At 40.8% G+C, this 18298-nt stretch overlaps 1 protein-coding gene across 2 annotated transcripts in view; it reads right to left on the bottom strand.

The window, feature by feature from the left end:
* LOC310901963 (von Willebrand factor D and EGF domain-containing protein-like) overlaps positions 1-18298 on the bottom strand; it is a 178788-nt gene that overhangs the window by 16236 nt on the left and 144254 nt on the right. For both annotated transcript variants that reach the window (XM_083842703.1, XM_083842702.1), the window contains exons 23-25: positions 17657-17752; positions 14674-14769; positions 13053-13148 (exon numbers count right to left, since the gene is read on the bottom strand). In XM_083842703.1, the coding sequence (XP_083698829.1) occupies positions 13053-13148; positions 14674-14769; positions 17657-17752 (288 nt within the window). The remainder of the gene's footprint in view (positions 1-13052; positions 13149-14673; positions 14770-17656; positions 17753-18298) is intronic.

The following is an 18298-nucleotide window of genomic DNA, read 5'->3' as shown; positions in this document are numbered from 1 at the left end:
ACAAGGATTCTCAGATAAACAAGTAAGAACTTTTTTTTTGTGGCAGCTGTGGACAGACCAAATGCTACTTAAAGCTTTACCTTCCTGGTTGGAAAACATATTCTCAGATGTTCATTTAGATAAGAACGGGCTTAATGGGATAGATTGGCTTTAGATTTAGATAGATTGGATTGTGGAACATCTTTGTGCTCAATTAAACTTAAAGACTAAGTAGACCTTTTTGCACTAGAAGTTGTTAAGGTACTTACCTTTTTATAATACTGATTCATACGAGTAAGAATCAAAAGCTGAGTTGTTCCTTCAACCAGAGGAAACCAGATAACTTTTTTGTTAGATTTCATTGGAAATCCTATTGCTAATTTTTGCATCTCACATCAGGCCCTGTATTTATCAACACCCAACAGTAAGATCTCACTGTTTTGGCAAATCGAACATCTGCAGTCCGAACACAGCAAATGCTGTGACTATGATGCTTTGAGATAGGTAGATGTGGTAGATGCCACAGGCATGTACCCGAACTCCTCGTCTGCTCTTTCTCCTTGCCTGTCGTGGTAGCTGGGAGAAGAACCCATAAGAGGTGGTGTGATTTAGAGACATGGCAGTGCTGGTCTGATGGAATGATTTGCCTTTTACATGGAAGAAGGTGTTTGAATTTGATAGTTGAGTGGAAGACAAGAAAGAAATGTTAACTAGCAGTGGTTGGACTGGAGAATGAGAGTCAGGAGTCTGAAGCTTGGAGAACATTTGTGTGGAATGGCTTCTACCCTTTTTCAGGCATTATGGGCACAATGGGATTTCCCAGTGTCCCATTGCTGTTAGCAGCAATCAGCAGCAGTTCTCCCCGTGTGCGGAGCTGAGTGGCTGCTGAGCACCATGCTCCTCTGTAGGGAGCAGGCTACATGCCTCTGCAGGTACCGAGGGGTCTGGCAGCTAAAATGTAGCACTACAATACCTTTATTAGTCTTAAGGTTGTGATGACTTTTGGCAAATCAGCAGTAAGACCACAACTTGAATAGTAATGCTGTAGCAATTCTGGTTTTCAAGACATCTCTACTTACAGGGCTGTGAAAGTATCATAACCCACTCCACAACCTCAAAATAGGAATGATGTTCAAAAAACAGCATGCAAAAACCCACCAACTGTTATCTAATGGGAGAACAACCTTCTGTTCCTCTCTTAGGTATATCAGACATCTTTAGATAAGCAGATTTAGATACCCTAATTATTTCCCTGAATAATAATGAACATGAACAATATGATGCACAGAATTATTGCTTTTGTAGGTTCTTGTGTCCTGGTCACTTGCTCTATTCCTTTGGCACAGATACTGCTGCACTGGCAGCTTTTGGAGCCACATGGCTGCTCTTGTTTGGCTGCTACATTTGCGTTTTGCCCTGTGCCAAGGCTCACGGATCTCTCAGCACAGTGACCTGCCTGAGGTCTTACCCATGCTTATAAGGGCTGCTAGGATTCAAGCCCTTAAACTGTCACCCTCTTTGCCCTTTTTTCTCCACCTCTTCTGATCCATGCTATAATCTTGGCTTCTGCTTACTAAGGTTAACAGGGATCTAGAGTTCTTGCTGAACCATCAAAAAGTCTTGCAACACTCATCAAAACCTAGATGAGTTCAAAGAGTTATGGCAACCATAACTCTGAATTAATCTTTTTTTTTTTCCCCTTTCTTTCTCTCCCCCTTTTGATCTCACATCACCAATAAGGCTTCTGACCTCCAGCTGTATATTGTGCTGTATTTGACTTCCAATTTCACTTTTAAAACAGCTCAGATATTCACTGTTTTGAAAAATGACCCCAAATAATAAAATTTGGATCTAGATTTCAAATGACCTTAAGCTTTGTGACATTCAAAGACCATAATGCACTCGTGGCTAATCTGCTGTCCCAAGACCATTGTGTTAAAACCCAAGGATTTCATCTGGAGATCAGAAGAGACTGTCTTTCTCTCTTCACCAAAATAAAATGAAGCCAAGAAAAAATAACTAGAAGCAAATTAATACTTGTTCAAACAGGGATTTCTATTTTTTTTTTTGTCCCTCAACTTTTTAATGTACTTTTCACCTTATACAAAAAATTGCACTTTAAGGTAATGCTAGTGGTTTTGTATTGATATCAGACAAAAATTTCTATGACAACAGATGCTTCCTTCAATTACAGGGAGTGAAACTGTTGTGCTTTTTGATTCACTTTTGGTTTTCAGTTTATGCATAACTGAGCTTGTTCCAGCTCAATTTGCATTGTAATTCAGTAAAGCTTTAAGTAACGTGGGAGGTCCAGTCTTGGCCTGAGTAAAACATGAGAGTTCAAACTGATTTTCAACTTGGGATCTGTTTTTGTCTTTGTTCAACTGCCTTACAAATGAACAAGTAACCATGAAAATGTAGCACTAACTTCTTTTACATTGCTTATCGCTTACGGCATCTCTCGCTTAGGCAATAAATCCAAGGGAGTTCAATTCCAAGTTAACTGAGGGAAGTACTTAAGTGGGAAATTTAGGATCAGGGCCAAACTTGCTCTGCTTTGGAGGGGGCAGTTTTGGCTCTTTGCCCTGCTGGGCAGACACTTTCTTGTCTTTTCAAGGAATTCAGAAGGCACCTTTATGTAAACGTACGCCATATTGTCTCTCCTCTTTTTCTGTCTGACATCTCTACCTTGTTCTACCTTTCTTTAACTTTCTTAAATACAATCCCATCTCAATACCCATCAGGCAGACTTCAGCATTTGTTGATTATAACTAGTTCTGATCCTTTCTAGTCCCACTCCTTGGCCTCTGTGGAGGAGCTCCAATTTCAAAATAGCAAACAAAAATGTTACAGCCTCTCATAGGAAAACTAAATAAATTATCAGACACTAGGAGAGCAAATCAAATTATCGTAAACCTCCCAGGCGCTGGCATGACTTTATAAAGACTTACGTTTCTTTTTTCTCCCCTCCCCTTGAAAAATGCCTAGCACCTTGACCCAAAGACATCAGCAGCTTGATAGGTTTTCCACCTGCCTTGGGAACCAGCCTTAATGGAACTGATGTAGACATGTTTGTGTCTTCCTTTTGTTACAGTTTGATAGGGCATATCGCTGGGGGTGGAGAGAGCCTTCCACTACCTAAATATCCTGGGTGCAAGCTTGCTGGCAGTCAGCAAGCATCGCTAAAGCCCTAATCCCATTCCCCATGGTGTTAACGTCAGCATTTCCATGCTCTTCAGTAAGAACTGAAGCACCGAATTTCATATGCAGCAGTGTTACTCAATGCTGTAAAGGGTGTGAAGGCCACAGTTTAAAACTAGAAAGGATTTCCATGACATTATGCTTTCTGAAACTGGGAAGTTAGATAAAGTAAGCCTATGTTGAAGGTGATAATGCAGGTTAAAGAAAAAGCATGATTACACGCTATATTTCAGGTGAGGGTTGATTTTGATAAGGTAACCAGGAGCTGCAGGTTTCAAGATAAAACACAGGTGTTGCACGGAACATCATACAAAATGTACACAATTCTTCTACGTACTGAATGGGACTCACAAGTTGCTAAATTCTCTGTTTTAGGTAGCAGCTATTTCTCTTTGATGGCTTTAATGCATTTTGACCTTACAATAACTTAATATTTCCTGTGACCCTTTTTATAGCTTATCCCTTCTAGGCTGACTTTACCCAGTGAAGTGCTTCTTGCAACTCTTTTTATCAGCCTCCACAGAACTCCATAGCTAGCAGTTCAGCCCTGACGTCCTTACAGTAACCAGACCTCCCACTTTGTCAGCCAAAGGCAATATTTTTTTCTGCAAAATATATAATTCCAGAGATTACTAAAATTATAAGGAAAAAAAAAAAAGCAGAAGTTAGATATTGGCTCTAGAGTCCAGTAGGTCCTCCTGGTGCAAGTAGCATCAGCAGTGGACACCTACAATTCCAGTGTCTTCCTTTGTCTGCACTTCTTGCAATAAATTTACAATAAGCTTTCCCTTAAAACATGCATGATATTAAGCAAAATATCCCTGCTATGCAAAAAGGGGCTAGTGGTGAAGCTAAGCAGTGGGCATGCTTTGCTTCACAGCATATGCTACAAGCAATTGGGAGTAATCTCTTGTTCTAACAATCACAGTATTAGCCAGCAGTAGCTGCTGATGAGTTTACAGTGAATAAAAGAAGGCAGATGTTTCCTTCAGACTCCCATTGCCTCTGTGGATTAGCAGACAAAAAACTTTTCTGGTTAAACCTTAGCCACCTTTTGATGCATGCACCCCATTGCACCTTTCTTAGCTAGAAGTGGATGATAATAAGGAGTGAAAGCCTTGTAATTTTGTTGAAACTGGAGAATCTTCATCACCACCCTTATAAAGTCAAAGCAGAGGGAATATTAAATCAGGCTTCTAAAATCTCAGCAGAAAGGGATTTTCTGCAATGTTTCAGTAATACACTGTGTTGCAGCTGAACATCCATGGCCTTCCCTGACAATGAGAGTGCACGGACGATTTCTTTCTGAATCAAGAATTACCTGTCATCATGTATCCCGAGCCATGCTGCTCATGAGGAGACAGTGTGTCACACTGCAGTGCTGATTAGAAGATGTAGTTTTCAAGACAACTTTTCTCTTTCTCTCTTTTTTATTTTTTATATTTTTTTATTCTTTATTTTTCCTTTCCCCTTGCTTGTAGAAGCTGATAAAATTGACCTGCTTCTGGGTGCATTCTGCCTTTGGATGGAAGAGAGAAAATAGCCTCAAGCGGTAACATCTGTGTGGGCCAGCTAAGGTAATGCATCAGGCTACAGCTTCACTGACAAAGAACACAGAAACGTAGCCAAAAGAACACCTACTGGTAGATATATACTTCAATGTACCCTTTGTCACCATCCCTATGCTGTCATTTGTACGTGATTCATAGGCACTGCTTTTATTTCTGGCTGGGCTTGGTTTTGGACTGACTACTCTGTGGCTCCAGTGCATATTTGTACTTGCTCTCTCAATTGCTCTTTTGAGGAGTGGGAAGCTTGATCAGTCACAGTTTTGGCTTTTGTGTGTGGACATGTTGTTTTAATGTTCGTTTTCTGCTTTCTGCTTGGTGGTTATCTTGATGTGGTGTGACATTCTCAAAAACAAAGAGCTGTAGCTGGGGAGATACAACGCAGGAAGGATACAGAGCAAGGGACAGATTTAAAAATAACACCGACTGGTCTTGTCAGGAAAACACAGATGACAGAAGTCAAGCTGAGAACAAAAATGAAACCAGTAGATGTGAAAGCAGTTGGTTTCTGCGTTAAAACTGGCACTTCTAGTCCTTTTCTAAAGTTTATAGGTAATATACATCACCTATTGATAAAACACCAGAGGGGGGACAAGCTCAGTGCCAGGAATGCGACAAGCTTGTGAATGCAGCCTTGTAGTGGAGGGATGTTGATGAACTTTTTCATAGGAGGAGAACTGGAGGGCCAGGTCAGCAGTTTCACGAAATAACACAGTTCAACTGATCGGCTGGAAGAAAGGTTCCGCTGCTCTCTGGATGCATCATGCAGCTCAGCAGCACCGCTCAAATGAAACATTACCCTGAGTGCGGTAAGGAAAAGATTGGCTGGATGCTTCCAGGCTCTGAATAAAGATTTGATCTTGCTGAATGATCTTTAGTCCTTTGAAGAAATGAATCACAAAACCAGGGTGTTCTGGCCAAAGAGGGGATTTCTAACCCAGGGCACCATTACATGGATTCTACTGCCCTGACAGTAGCCAGAAACTAGTCAAGGTAAAAAATGTCATTCTGCACTTTAGAGGGTATAACTGATGCGCAACAGATCATTAGTGAGATGGATGTAACAATATATCTGCTGCTGTGAAGGTCCCGAATGCACACAGCTCTGAAAAACATGTTATGGACTTGGGACACTAGCAATTTCTAGTCCCTTTTTGTCCATTCCAAGGGCAGTCAGGATCTAGTTTTGCATGTGTTAAGTTTTAGGGAATTATGTTTTTCCAGAGCTTGCTTTTCTCTGAAATTCCCCATTTATGTTGATTTGGATTTGTAAATCATGAGCTTTCTGTCCAAGCTCTGCCAAAGTGACTTCAGATGTGTGATTAAATGAGTATCAGTAATTATAGCCTTAGATTAAATTTTAAGAAGAAGTAACTTTTGTCATGTAATAAAAGTTTGCAATTTTTGTGCAAGATGCTTCTAAAATTTGGATCCTTAGCCTTATAAAGCCACCAATCATTCCGAGGTTTGTTCATCCCCATTTCTTGCTTCACGTATCTCTGACAGAGAAGCAAAGCACTTCTTCAATAAATTACCTTTCTGAATAGTAAAAAAAATCTTGTAGAAACCTCAGAGGGATGCAGTGCAGGAGAACAAATTACTACAAGACACAGAGGGAGCTGTAAATGTAATTGTGATGGGTGTCGCGACAGTTTGCATTTATAATATATTCACATTACCGCACAGCTCTAGCAATATGAGTTAGTTTGCATGACCTAGCACACATTTCAGAAGAAAAAATTGGTCTGAAAAATTATAGGCTGTATAGACAGCAGTATGACGCCAGTGCTTTGCCTAATTGCGTCTGGTCTTTGTTCTGATGTGTACGCTGATATACCTATGGGGTCCTTTAGAGTTATTAAAGCAGGAAATAAATCTATTTCAGGTATTAGATCAGAAAAGAAAATGGGAAAAATAATAGATACTGGTTGGCCAAACTACTGAGATGCTAGACTAAACTCCGAGTGTCGATACGCAATGTACTGGGATCCTGTCTGCACTGTTATGTTGCTCCCATCAGATGACACAATTTTCTACCAGTACAAGAGGATCCTGGTCTCTCTGTCTATATTTCCAAATGACTCCCTGACAGTGTGTGGTGGGCAAGACTCTTAAAGCTCAGGACACTGTGGAAACTAATAAAAATTGCCACTCCAATTCAGAGAGGGGACTGTCCACTCTCTTTGGATTGAAATATTTCTCCCTCTGGGTGCCCTAATCTTCACTTTTCCTATTGTCTCTTACCAGGAGAAACTCTTTCTAGAAGTACAATTGTAAGATGGTCGAATAGTTGCAAAATACTTCAGCATCTTTCAGATTGAAAGCCACCATAAACAAAATAAGCACCTGCAGGTGTGCATAAAATATATTTGGGGAATATACTGTTAGGAAATGTCAGGTTTGAGAACATTAGCAAAAACTTCTTTTTCATTTACCAATTGGTTTTAGTCAGATTGCAATACTATTAATTTGAAAGAGAGTCTAGCTATACTTTATCCTCATCTTTGTTTCTGTTAGTATATAATTAACGTGGGGAATTGTGAAGTATACTCTCAGCACAACTTATATTCCCATCTTGTTAGGGTCTTGGGTTTGGCAACATTTTCTCTTCATTGAAGAATGCTCTGTGTTTTATTAGGTCAGTGAACCATTACAGTGTGTGTATAAATTGTTCTGTAGAGCCGCTTCGTTGTCATGCCTGGATAAGAAGTGAAAGAGGATTCTCATATACATTGTTTTCCTCTGTTGATTGTTTTTGCTGCTTCTGTGCTTGCATTATGACCTGCCATTTAGGCGTGTTTTCATTGCTCTGAGTGGGCTAAGCCACTGCCTGTGCTTGATGCAATTTGGTGTATTTCCATCCGTACAAAGAAAAAGGGAGATTCGGGCAGGGGAATCCGAGAGCACTGCAGTGAAATGGGTGCCACGGTTTCAAGCCAAGAAGAGGAACAGCAGCAGGTCACTGTGCCCTGGCTGGTAGCAAAGACCTCTTCTACAGAAGGCACCTGCCTTGGGTGGGAGCCCTGGCAGGAACTGCAGAAAAGGATTGCTGTCTGCTTTGGCCCTGCACTAATCTGTTATTCATCATGTTATTATCTGTTTTAGAAAGTAGGCTGAGGCTTACTTGGGAATCGATGTTGGAGAGGATTGTGTCGCCAAGGTCTTTTTGTGGATAAGCAGACAATGTAATCTCCAGCATTTGCCACTCCCTGCACTTTTCCAGCAGTAGACTTTACACCCCTTTTTAAAGAGAAGACTTAAAAATATGTATTTTAATTAAAAATAGACACCTCCCCCTACCCCCCCGAGTATTGTTACTTAAATCAATTAGAGGAAAAGAAAAATTCACTTTTGCCCACTGCAAAGAGCAATGCAGCAATTCAGGAATCCCTGCTATTTTAGTTTAAGTATGCATTTACATACAGCAGCAGATCAGACACATTTCTTTAGTGCATTTAAGATACAAGTGAAGAAATATTGGCCCAAACCCCAGATTCTCTACTCCAGCAAAAATCATTCTGTAGTCTGTGAATGTTTTTCTTATGGAAGGAATAAAAATTTAATAAGGTTTCTTTGCTTCTTATTTAGGATATATATTCAGCTCTTACCCAGATACGTTCTTGTTCTCTTTCTGATAAATAAATTTAGAGACAACTGCATGTGCTCAAAGCCCCTATTAAAATAAATGCACCATCTGTATACATACGAACAAAATGTAACTTTGACGAAAGACCAGCTGATGGCTGTGTCACGCATCCTTACTCAGAGTGAGCTGAGAGGCACAGTGCTCTGAGTGCAGACCCCAGACTGCCCCCTGAGCTGCTGTCTCCCTTCTGGCTCTCTCCCTGTCTCCGGGAGGTCAGAGCTGTCCCTGTTCCCCCAGGCAAGATGCACAGATCAGTTCGTGTTCAGCTGAATGGGAAAGACAGTGGTAGCCCTGAATATTTTTTTCTTCATCTTCCGTTGTATATCTTGCCAAAGGAAGAAGGATGACACCCAATACCCTTGTATTCTGTTACGTGGGCTTCAGCATCAAGTAGAAACCGAGACTAGAGTTTCCTTTTCCCACGTCCCCAGACTACACGTCAACCAGTCAACAAGCAATGATGCCGATCTTCCTACTCTGTCAGCAGAGCTAATGCTTTTAGCAGCAAGTTATGAGCCTCTCTGCTTGAGCAGCTGTTTACTTATTTCCAAACACCCGCTTTCTGAGGACGCCGGCCATCCAGCAATCTCGGTCAATTAGCTGTTGCTTCCGAGCATGTCCCTGACATACGAAAAGCAGGTCTAATGCTAAAAGATGACTCCATCCATTTGGATTAGGTACACGGATTGTTCCCTCCTCAGTTCTGTGGGAGGGGATGCTGGAGCTCTTGTTTGCAAACTAGCTGGTTTCAGACGGCTTCAGTCAATCTGCATACTCAGTGAAGATATCCCAGAGAATATATTACCAGTTGTCAAGATAATAACTCAGTGGAAGTGTAATTTGTTGAGCAGTAAAACTTCCTGCACGTGCAGCTCGCAAGGCAGTAATCTACGGAAACACAGCGTGGAGGGCTGGAATGCAGGAAATCAGTGACTTTCACAATATGACATTGCTTAGCAAGAAGTTGTCATTGAAACCCAGTGTTCACATTTCCAATTTAGTTTGCCTCTAGCTCTCATGCAAGCAAAATCCTCACGGTACTGGGAAGGAAAGAGAGAAGGGGAGGGAAGGGAAGGAAGCAGAGCTGGAAGAATGAGTGTGAGTTATATTGCACGCTGTGTATTGCCCATAAATCCTGCCTGCAGCATTTACAGAAATGGAGAAATAATTATCTACTAACTTCAAGGTGTAATCTGCAAAGTCCCGGTGTCAGCGTGGTGCTTTTTGTGACACTAAGCCTGCAGGATTGGGCCTGACGCTGTAAAACAGCTGTGTGCAGAAATGCATCCTCTGTTTTAAACCACACGTAAAATCCACCCGGCTGGCTGCAGGGCGAGGGGCAGGGGGCCTGGGGGTCCTCAGGGCAGGCTGCAGTTCGCTTGGTATGCTGCAGGAGGGAGGAGAAGGATGTTCAGCCTTGTTCTCCTGTGACCTTTGCTTGCTCGTGAGCTCCAGAGGGAGCTGTGGTTTGCCTTTTTGCTCAGAGATGATCTTGCTAGAAGTAGAGAGCAGCAGAGGAGGGATAAACGTGTGGTCCCGTGAATCCCTCTTTTCCTCCCTTTCTCTTCACTCCAGTCCTTTGTAAGAAAAGTGAGCTCAGCTTTTGTTAGCTTTCTTCACCTTTTATTAGCTTTCCTTTTTTAAAAGTTGTTTATAAAGCACTCTGATGAAAATGTGTGTAAATACATCAAATTTAATCTATTTTCTTTGCTTTTAATGTTTGTGAGGATGTAATAGAAATCGGTGTGAATACTGAAGTCTCATGAAAAGGAGCAAAATTCCAGGACTGCTACAGCTGTGCTTTTTCTTCAAAATGGAATTCAAAACCACACACAAATAGCTTTTCTTTATTATTAAAGCAGAGATGTGCTTGTTTGATGCAAAGTTGATCCGGACAAATATTTCATTTTGAGGTACTGTCAGCATTTGCCTCTTTACGCTCAACAAGACTGATTACACTGAAAACAATGCGTAGCAAACGAGGATGCAAGGTTGAACAATCGGTGATGCATAGCCACACATTTCATTGTCAGCTCTGACACCCTCTTGCTCTGGGTGTGGGTGGCTGGTTTGCATAATCACCAGGCGGTTATTTATCAGTAAACACACCAGGCAAAGCCTTCTATTTCCGCTGGCAGCCAATCAGACCTGGTTGATTTACACCGTTTTTGAGGCAACGTGTGTTTACATGCAGAACGAACACGAACTTTCGGGCTGAAAGCCTTCCTCCTCACGCCGAGGAGGTAAAGGAGACTAAGGCTGAATGGCGAAGGCATGGTGCTCCCTCTCTGCCCTGCCAGTTCACAGACCGAGAGCATTAGAAATGCCAGACCATACAGGGATGGACATGAAAATCCCAAGGCATGTTGCTCTACATTTGAAGCAAACCGGTAGCGAATTTGGGCTCGGTTTAGGGATAACCCATCTCTGGTTGGCTGCCATGGCATTTAGTTTTACTTATCTCCTTCGGTTGAGAATGTGAAGCTGCCAAAACGAAACAGAAGCTTTTGTTTCTCTGTCCAGAGATTTTAGGAAGGGAAGAGAAATGTTTAAAAACAGTGGAAACAGTGCCAACATATCTGAGGGGTAAGTGCTCAAAAAACTGATTGGACTTATTCTTATATTGCCATTATGAGTCATCACTGCTTGATAACTGTGAAAATATATAAATACGTGTACAGCTAGTGATACTGCTAATGATCTACATGCCATGTCAGCTCTTTTTGGAACATAAAATGAGTATTGTGGTACTTTTTCCCATTGTATTAAAGAAAACAGAGTTGTGTTGCAGAGTATATTCATTCTAGAAATTTATTTTCTGCTTTTTTAATTTGTCTGGGTAAATAAGTTCGTCATACACGGCTATGCCTATAATTTCTTAAATGTACCCCAAGCACACCAACTGACCAGTCATGTCAATGCTTAAATTGCATCTAAAACCAACACAGAAAAAAGGCATGAAATGCCTCTGGCATCCAAATTTTGAAATGTGACCGAGGGCCACCTCTAACTGGTGTGACCATTCGTTTTCTCTGGTTTGTCTGTGGGGAGGGTTTCCAGAGGTGAGCTGACACTCACTCCTGCCACGTCGCCTCCAGTCCTTCATGGGAATGTGAGAGGATCCTCTGGCAGAGGAGAGAGAAACCAGTTCCTGTGCCAGCAGTGCTAAGACCTAGAGCTCTAACAAAAACTACTTGCTACGAAGAGCTTGCAAACAACCTATTTGTTTCTATGGAGCATGAAACCAGTCTCACGTGCAGCTGACTGTAAACAGGAAAAACCCTAAAACATTACACAGCAGTTTTTACCTACTAAGCCAGTGGGCAGTAAGAGGAAGCAAATATTAGTCTTTGCCTCCTACTTATTCATGTTTCTCTTCATTCATCACAGACGGAGGTCCTTTTTTAAAAAAAAAAAGTTTTTATATCATTAAGCTAAATAAAGCAGACTATATCCCAGTTGTGGGAGTGGAACGGAGGCTCAGATTAAGCAGAGAAAACGTATTTTCATCCTCTTCGGAAACCCGGTTGCAAAAGGTTATACCAAGATGGGCAAGAAAACTGTGGAAGGGTGGAGAAGCATGCTGTGGGTTGGTCGCAGCTGGAGCATTTAGGGGAGAGCTTTGCTAGACTCCAGTCATGGTCAACTCTTTTTCTTTGATCTGTCTTGAGATGTGGTAGTATGTTTAAAGCTGGAAACAGCACTTTTCTAATGTTCTCTAACCTCAAAAACAAGATGCCAAACATGAGGTGTCTTTTTTTTTTCTTTTTTTTTTTTTTTTTTTCCCCTCCTTTCTTCCCTCCAGCTTGTTCCTGCCAGAACAGACTATTCAATCGTGTGCTTTGCAGCCAGGCAGAACTGTGCATCGTGATTCCCTCCACTGAAGGAGAGGAGAGCTGCAGTGTGGGGATTGAGAGGGCTTTTGTTGCTGGAAGGAATTTTTTTACTAGCTTTTTTCTCTGTGTGCGAGAGACATAAAGTGCTCTGGAAATGTACAGATTCTTCCTGCCAAGAATGGTTGTTTTCACAGCTCCCCTTTTGCCAATTTCAAACCAGTTAAGAAATAATAATAAAAATAAGTTTCCACATACATATCCAAAACTCCCTGGGTGACAAATATTGTTGAGCAATAGAATCTGTAAAAGTGCCAAAAAAAGCTATTTCCCCATAAGAATAGAAGAATCGAATATGAATACTGATGCTAAGGTGAAGAGGGAGTTTTCAGTGACAAGAACAAAGGCAAGGCTGAGGCATTATTAGCCAACTGTCTTAATTAAGCTAGAAGTATGATGTTCCGATATTTCTAAGGATCTTGATCAGCTCCTCTGCCTTTGGCTTTATTTTTTTTCTCCCCAAAATATTTAATGCAAAATAATTAATTCATCTCCAAATACAATGAAGGTTACTCAGTCTGAATGCATGTAATATTTAAGGAGGACTTCAGCAAAACATTCCACTCCCCACGTTGACCTGACATAATGCTATTCTAATTAACAGGTTGGTTCCAGACCCAACATAGTCCTCTGTGTGCTGTGATAGAAATATAGAAGAACAGGGCATAAATCAATGCGAAATATTCCATTGAACTTGCACAAAAGGGATAAAAACTGTTAATGAGTCAGAGAACATTGGAAAGCAAAGGGAAGTTTGTAACTTACTTTTCTGACACCTTCTTCCAGTGTAGCCCTCGGTACAGGAGCACACGTTGGTTCGAACACAGTGCCCACCGTTCTTACAAGGAGGAATGCAAACAGCTAGAGGAAGGAAAGGAAAAGTTTAGTGCACTGAAACCATGCCAGGTATCAATGTTACCTACATATAGCCTCTATTTAGGTGTCTGTGCTGGGAGAACCACCTGCAGAGGCTTTTTGTTCAGTCAGGGTAGATAAGGTGTCTCTCCAAAGGGTGATTCGGGTAGATATTGAGCTGAAAAACTTGATTCTCCCTTGTTTGTGGAAGGACTGTGGGATGCGAGTCCTTGCACCTAAGGGTCTTTTTTAGATACCTGTAGTTAAGCGGTGGGAATATTGCAGAGAATCTCTTGCTTTTAACTCTAGCTAAAGGGCTTTTGCAAGGGCTGCTGCCCTTGAAATATAGAACAGTGTTTTATATTTGATAACTTTGTTTTGGTACTGTTTCTTCCCCCTTTCTCAATGAAGCTGGAGGAAGGATTTTGCTATTCTTCAGCAACCATCCACTCTCTCCCCTTACCACTTCCATATTCCACAAATGTGGAGATTTATTTTCAAGCTTTAGTTTTGTTTAAACCAGAACACTTCAGGATAAAAATTCCAAATCACCTAGATGTTGAAAATCACCTTTAGTGTGGAATGTCAAGAGAAAGATCATCAAGTCACAGAGTCTGTATAGTTTTCACTCTCTCCTTCCCCCCTCAGCATCACAAAGAGCTTCCAGCAAGCTCTACTTACAATTAGATTTTTGTTCATGAATCATTCACTTGCAAAAATATTTCCAGGGAAACAAGAGAGAGAGAAAGAGAAATAAACTTCTAATATTGAAATAGTTCAGTTTTGGTAATAACAGTGTATTTATATTCCCAGATTCAGGAGAGGTTTTCAAAGCCATGTTCAACACAAGTGTCTGTCAGCTATTTGAGCTCTAAACATGAGTTCCTCTCTCATGTCTGTTCTGCTTGGGCTAATAGGTAGTTAAAGGTTTCATTAGTTTGATTTTTGCAGCACAAATGAGTTGAGCCAGAAGCCCAAGGCACTATTAGCCTCAGTTTAGAGCTCTCTCCTTTAGGAGATGGATTCAAAATCAGGTCCCGCTCGAAGTTAGGTGGAGCGATATTTGATCAGATATTTGAGCAGGGACCTAGAGAAGTCCTGTATAAGTCTCCCACCCACTACATGCTAGGATGGTCAAGCAGGTGTTATGGTGAGGCGTATGTGAAGATAAAGGATCATCTGGCTCTGAAATGCAGTGTAGTGCACACTATAGGCTCTGCAAAATGAACAAAGTTGACCCATGCTTTAAAGTTTAATTGAATGGATGCTAATTAGTGATATCACTGACTTCAAACAGTTTTAAATTAATTGTTTAGTTGTCACTAATGTCATCATAAACAAGTGCTTACTCCGTCACAATACCATTAAGAACAATTTAATGCGGATTTACGACAGATCATAATATCCAAAGAGCGCACAGGGAGTTATGACAAGGAAAATCTCTGGATATACTGCATGTGGGGGTAGGTAATGATATATTTGTATTTTCAGCCTGGATCTTTTATCAACATGATAAATAGGACTTTCTTACCTCTCTGGCACTGCGGCCCATAGAATCCATAAGGACATGCACACGTGTTTGGCCGTACACAGATTCCTCCATTTAAGCACAGAGGATTGCACACAGCTGTATGTGAAGGTAAGATAAATGTATTAATCTGTTATCAGTCTGATTTTTTTTACAGTACATACTCTTTTGCTACTGCACATGTCATCAGAATAAATATTTCTAGTAATATTGTGATAAATTTCACACAATCCTTACTGGTCAGTTGGGCAGTGGCATTTATTTATCGTCAGTGGGAGCAGTGGGAGCATTTCAGTGGTGTTTTAGCATAGCTCGGAGGATGAAATAAAATATAATGTAATAGTTTATCTCTGATATCTTTCTTTGATTTGCACAGCTCATTTGCTTTCACTTTAGTAACCTGACCAAACCTGAACCCAGGGCAGCAAAATGCAGTCACGTTGCATACAGCCTGGATAACCTGGGGATGGGATATTAACCATTTGCTGCTTTGTCTGAGTGCAGCAGGGCATAGTGGCATTTTGGTGAAGTTGAATAGGTATGCACCACAAAACCTCTGTTTGTTCTGCCTCATTTAAATGCCAGCTACCATGACATATTAGCTTATGCATCATCAACAAAATCACTGGCTTTGCCTGTTTATTTATCTGTTATTACTGTAGATGATATAACAGGCATTAGGAATTAAAATCTGTCTTGCATATTTCTATGTGGCAAGTACCTGACCGTTGAAAAAAAAAGTATTAAAAGTATTTGAATTGTGATCTACTTTAATTGGGAAATCACTGTGTGAAGAATAAGGATGCTCACAGTTTTCATTAGAGTGACACTTTAAAGCAGTCTTTTTCCTTCCATCCCTTTCGTTTTTCATTGTCTTACAGAATAGCCCATTAAATAAATTAAATAAATGTAAGCTTAAATAAATTAAGGGTCACTAGAATATTTCAGAAGAACTAAAGGAGAAATAAAATGTCAATTTGGAAAGAGAAAAAAGCAAAATTGCAGTCTAGTTGAGAGGCTTTTCTGACTAAGCAGCAATCACTTATGAACTCAAAATGGACTTCATTCATTGCTAATGGTAGATTTGGATTAGTTCCCTCATTGTCCCAGCTAGTTCACAGATGTCCACGCTCTGTCAGTGTTTATATTTCCATCGATAAAGTACCCTAAGTTTCGTTTCTTTTTTTTCTTTTCCTTTTTCTTTTTTTCTCTTTGATATCAGCATATATCCAGCTATTCCTCTAACATCACTTTAGGAAGGAAACCCCAACAGTCTCCACAAAATACTCTGTTTAGCACACACAAAACAGTGCTGGAGAACTGAGGCTGATATTTTTTCACCCAAGGTATTGTCAGACAAACAAATCCTGCATCTGCTGTTCTGGGTTGGAAACTACTGCCTCTGTTGCTGCTGCTTGTCCTCTTAGAATAATCCCGTTTAAATCTCCCACCAAAATAAAATTGTAAAACTCTGGGAGGGTAATCTCTGGCTGGAAAAGGAGATAGGGGGAACCAGAATAGCGAGCAGCAGTCCCAGTCATTTACGCTGGATCTTAGCTAGGTTAATTTATGTGTCCTCAATAGGTCTGTCATTTACAGCAGTCTCAGGGAGGAGGTTAAAATGACATCCCTCACCTTCCAGGAGAGGTAATGTAGGCTGAAGGTGTCTGAGTCATTTAATATTTGCCATGGCAGAGGCAGACTGCCTCTGTAGCCTTGAGGTCTGGAACTGATTAAGGTACTCCTCATGCTTGCTCCTTTTCATATTTCACTGTTTTGCATGTCTTGTCCCAGGTGAGTGCTATAGTTGTGCCTTGGGAAGAAAGAGTATGCACTCCATCTTTTGCACTTCGGCCCTGAGAGGAAAGTCTGAGCTATAGCTATTCAAATAGGGTTCAAAACCATGAGTCCTGACTAGAAATAGGTACCTAATTCCAGTCCCCACTTCACTCTCACTGACTGATGGAGGTGGTTTTACCCTGAGCACAGCTTTCGTAGGTACTCTGCGATTATTAAATGCAGCCAGCAGTAGCTAAATATCCTATAGTTAACAGCAGGGGGAGAAAAGTTCTTCTGAACCTACTTTTGTTCTGTCTTACACAGTTAAGAGCCATCTTCTGGAATGGCAAGACTGTGTCCAAAAATGGACCAAAAAACCTCAGTAGTTAATAGGTAAGCTTTTGATAACTTACCTTTTTTGGTTTATTTTTCTGCCTTAGACTATATATTAGAACTGCACGTGTAGTTGCTAACTGAGCAGCAGAAGCCACATTTAATTGCTTGCATTCCCTTGCTAGTTTAACCAGCCCTCCTTCTATTCCTGTCCCACATAATGTTTATTTTTAAGTTCTGATTTGACTGTAAAAATCACCAAAAGCCAAACCATTTTTCTTTCTCTCCCACCTTGAGAGAAATGTACAGGGTTAAAAGGAACAAAGCATGGAAATTGCACATTGTCCTCATCTCCACCACTGAGGCACTAGGGCTGCAGGGCAGGGCTCCTTTGAGCTCTCCGTGGACAAGGCCAACAAAGAGTGAGTTTATGTCTGTGGCCGTGGTGATTTTTTGAGCATTTGCACTGAGATTCCAAATCAACATAGCTCCAAAATCTCCAGTGAGAACCGTTCTCATTGGCAGAAGCTATCAAGCACCTCCTAAGGTTGTAACTGCTGATGTGGTGAATAACTTTATTTTCATTTCTGTGCACGCTAAGAATAAATCCCAGAATTGGGTGAGCTTATAAAAGCTGCAAAAAGATTCTGCTTGTGGGTTTCCTGTAAGTGACCCTGAGATTCACATAAACAGCTAAACTTATGAATACTTACACAATCTCAAAGCCTTCTGAGGTTTTGCCCTTTACTGGGTCTCCCGCTCTTCTTACATTTTAATTTTTCAAGCAATTCCCGCTCTGACTGCTGAATTGCGCAAACCACATGGATTTCAGGCAGCAAAAGAAATGGGAGACCAGTTATTTCTAACCACTTACCGATTTCGCAAGACGGGTTGCTCCATCCACTTTTGCATTTGCACTCATCTGGCGACACACAGACCCCACCATTATGGCAGTGTCTGTTACACACCACTAGGAAAAGCACAAAGGATCTAAATCTGTTATCAGTAATACCAATTTTGATTCTTAGAGATGCTCTAATACAGCAAATAACTAATGGTTTTAGTCCAAGAGTTAAACTGAGGAATGAATCTGTCTCTTCCCATGGTTTTCTTTCTCTTTTCTGCCCACTATTTCCATCAGAAATCTTGCATCTAAAATTCTTTGGTCTTTAAGTATTCAAGCTACCCTGTTTCACAGATAAAATTATATTCCTGTCAAGGGCAGCCTGATACTTAAATCAGCAGCAAGGACTGTAATAATGCAAGTGCATATATTTCGCCATTCAGCTAATATAGAAGGGTTTGAAGGCTGATTTTTTTCCCAGATGTTCTATATATTGAGACTCTTTTGCAACTTGTTTTGCACAGTGACACGACTCCTCATAGGCATGGCCTTTTTGTGTTCTCAAAATTAGTGTTACTGCATTCACTCACACTACCTTGAATTTCATAAATGTTACTATAAATAACATGGAGGTTTTTGCTTTGTTTTTATTTTTTTTTATTTTTTTTTCCA

Source organism: Anser anser (genome assembly GCF_964211835.1).
Source record: "Anser anser genome assembly, chromosome: 6".
Classification (NCBI taxonomy): Eukaryota; Metazoa; Chordata; class Aves; order Anseriformes; family Anatidae; genus Anser; species Anser anser.
Note: the sequence above shows the minus strand (reverse complement) of the source record. Positions and strands in the feature narration are given on the sequence as shown.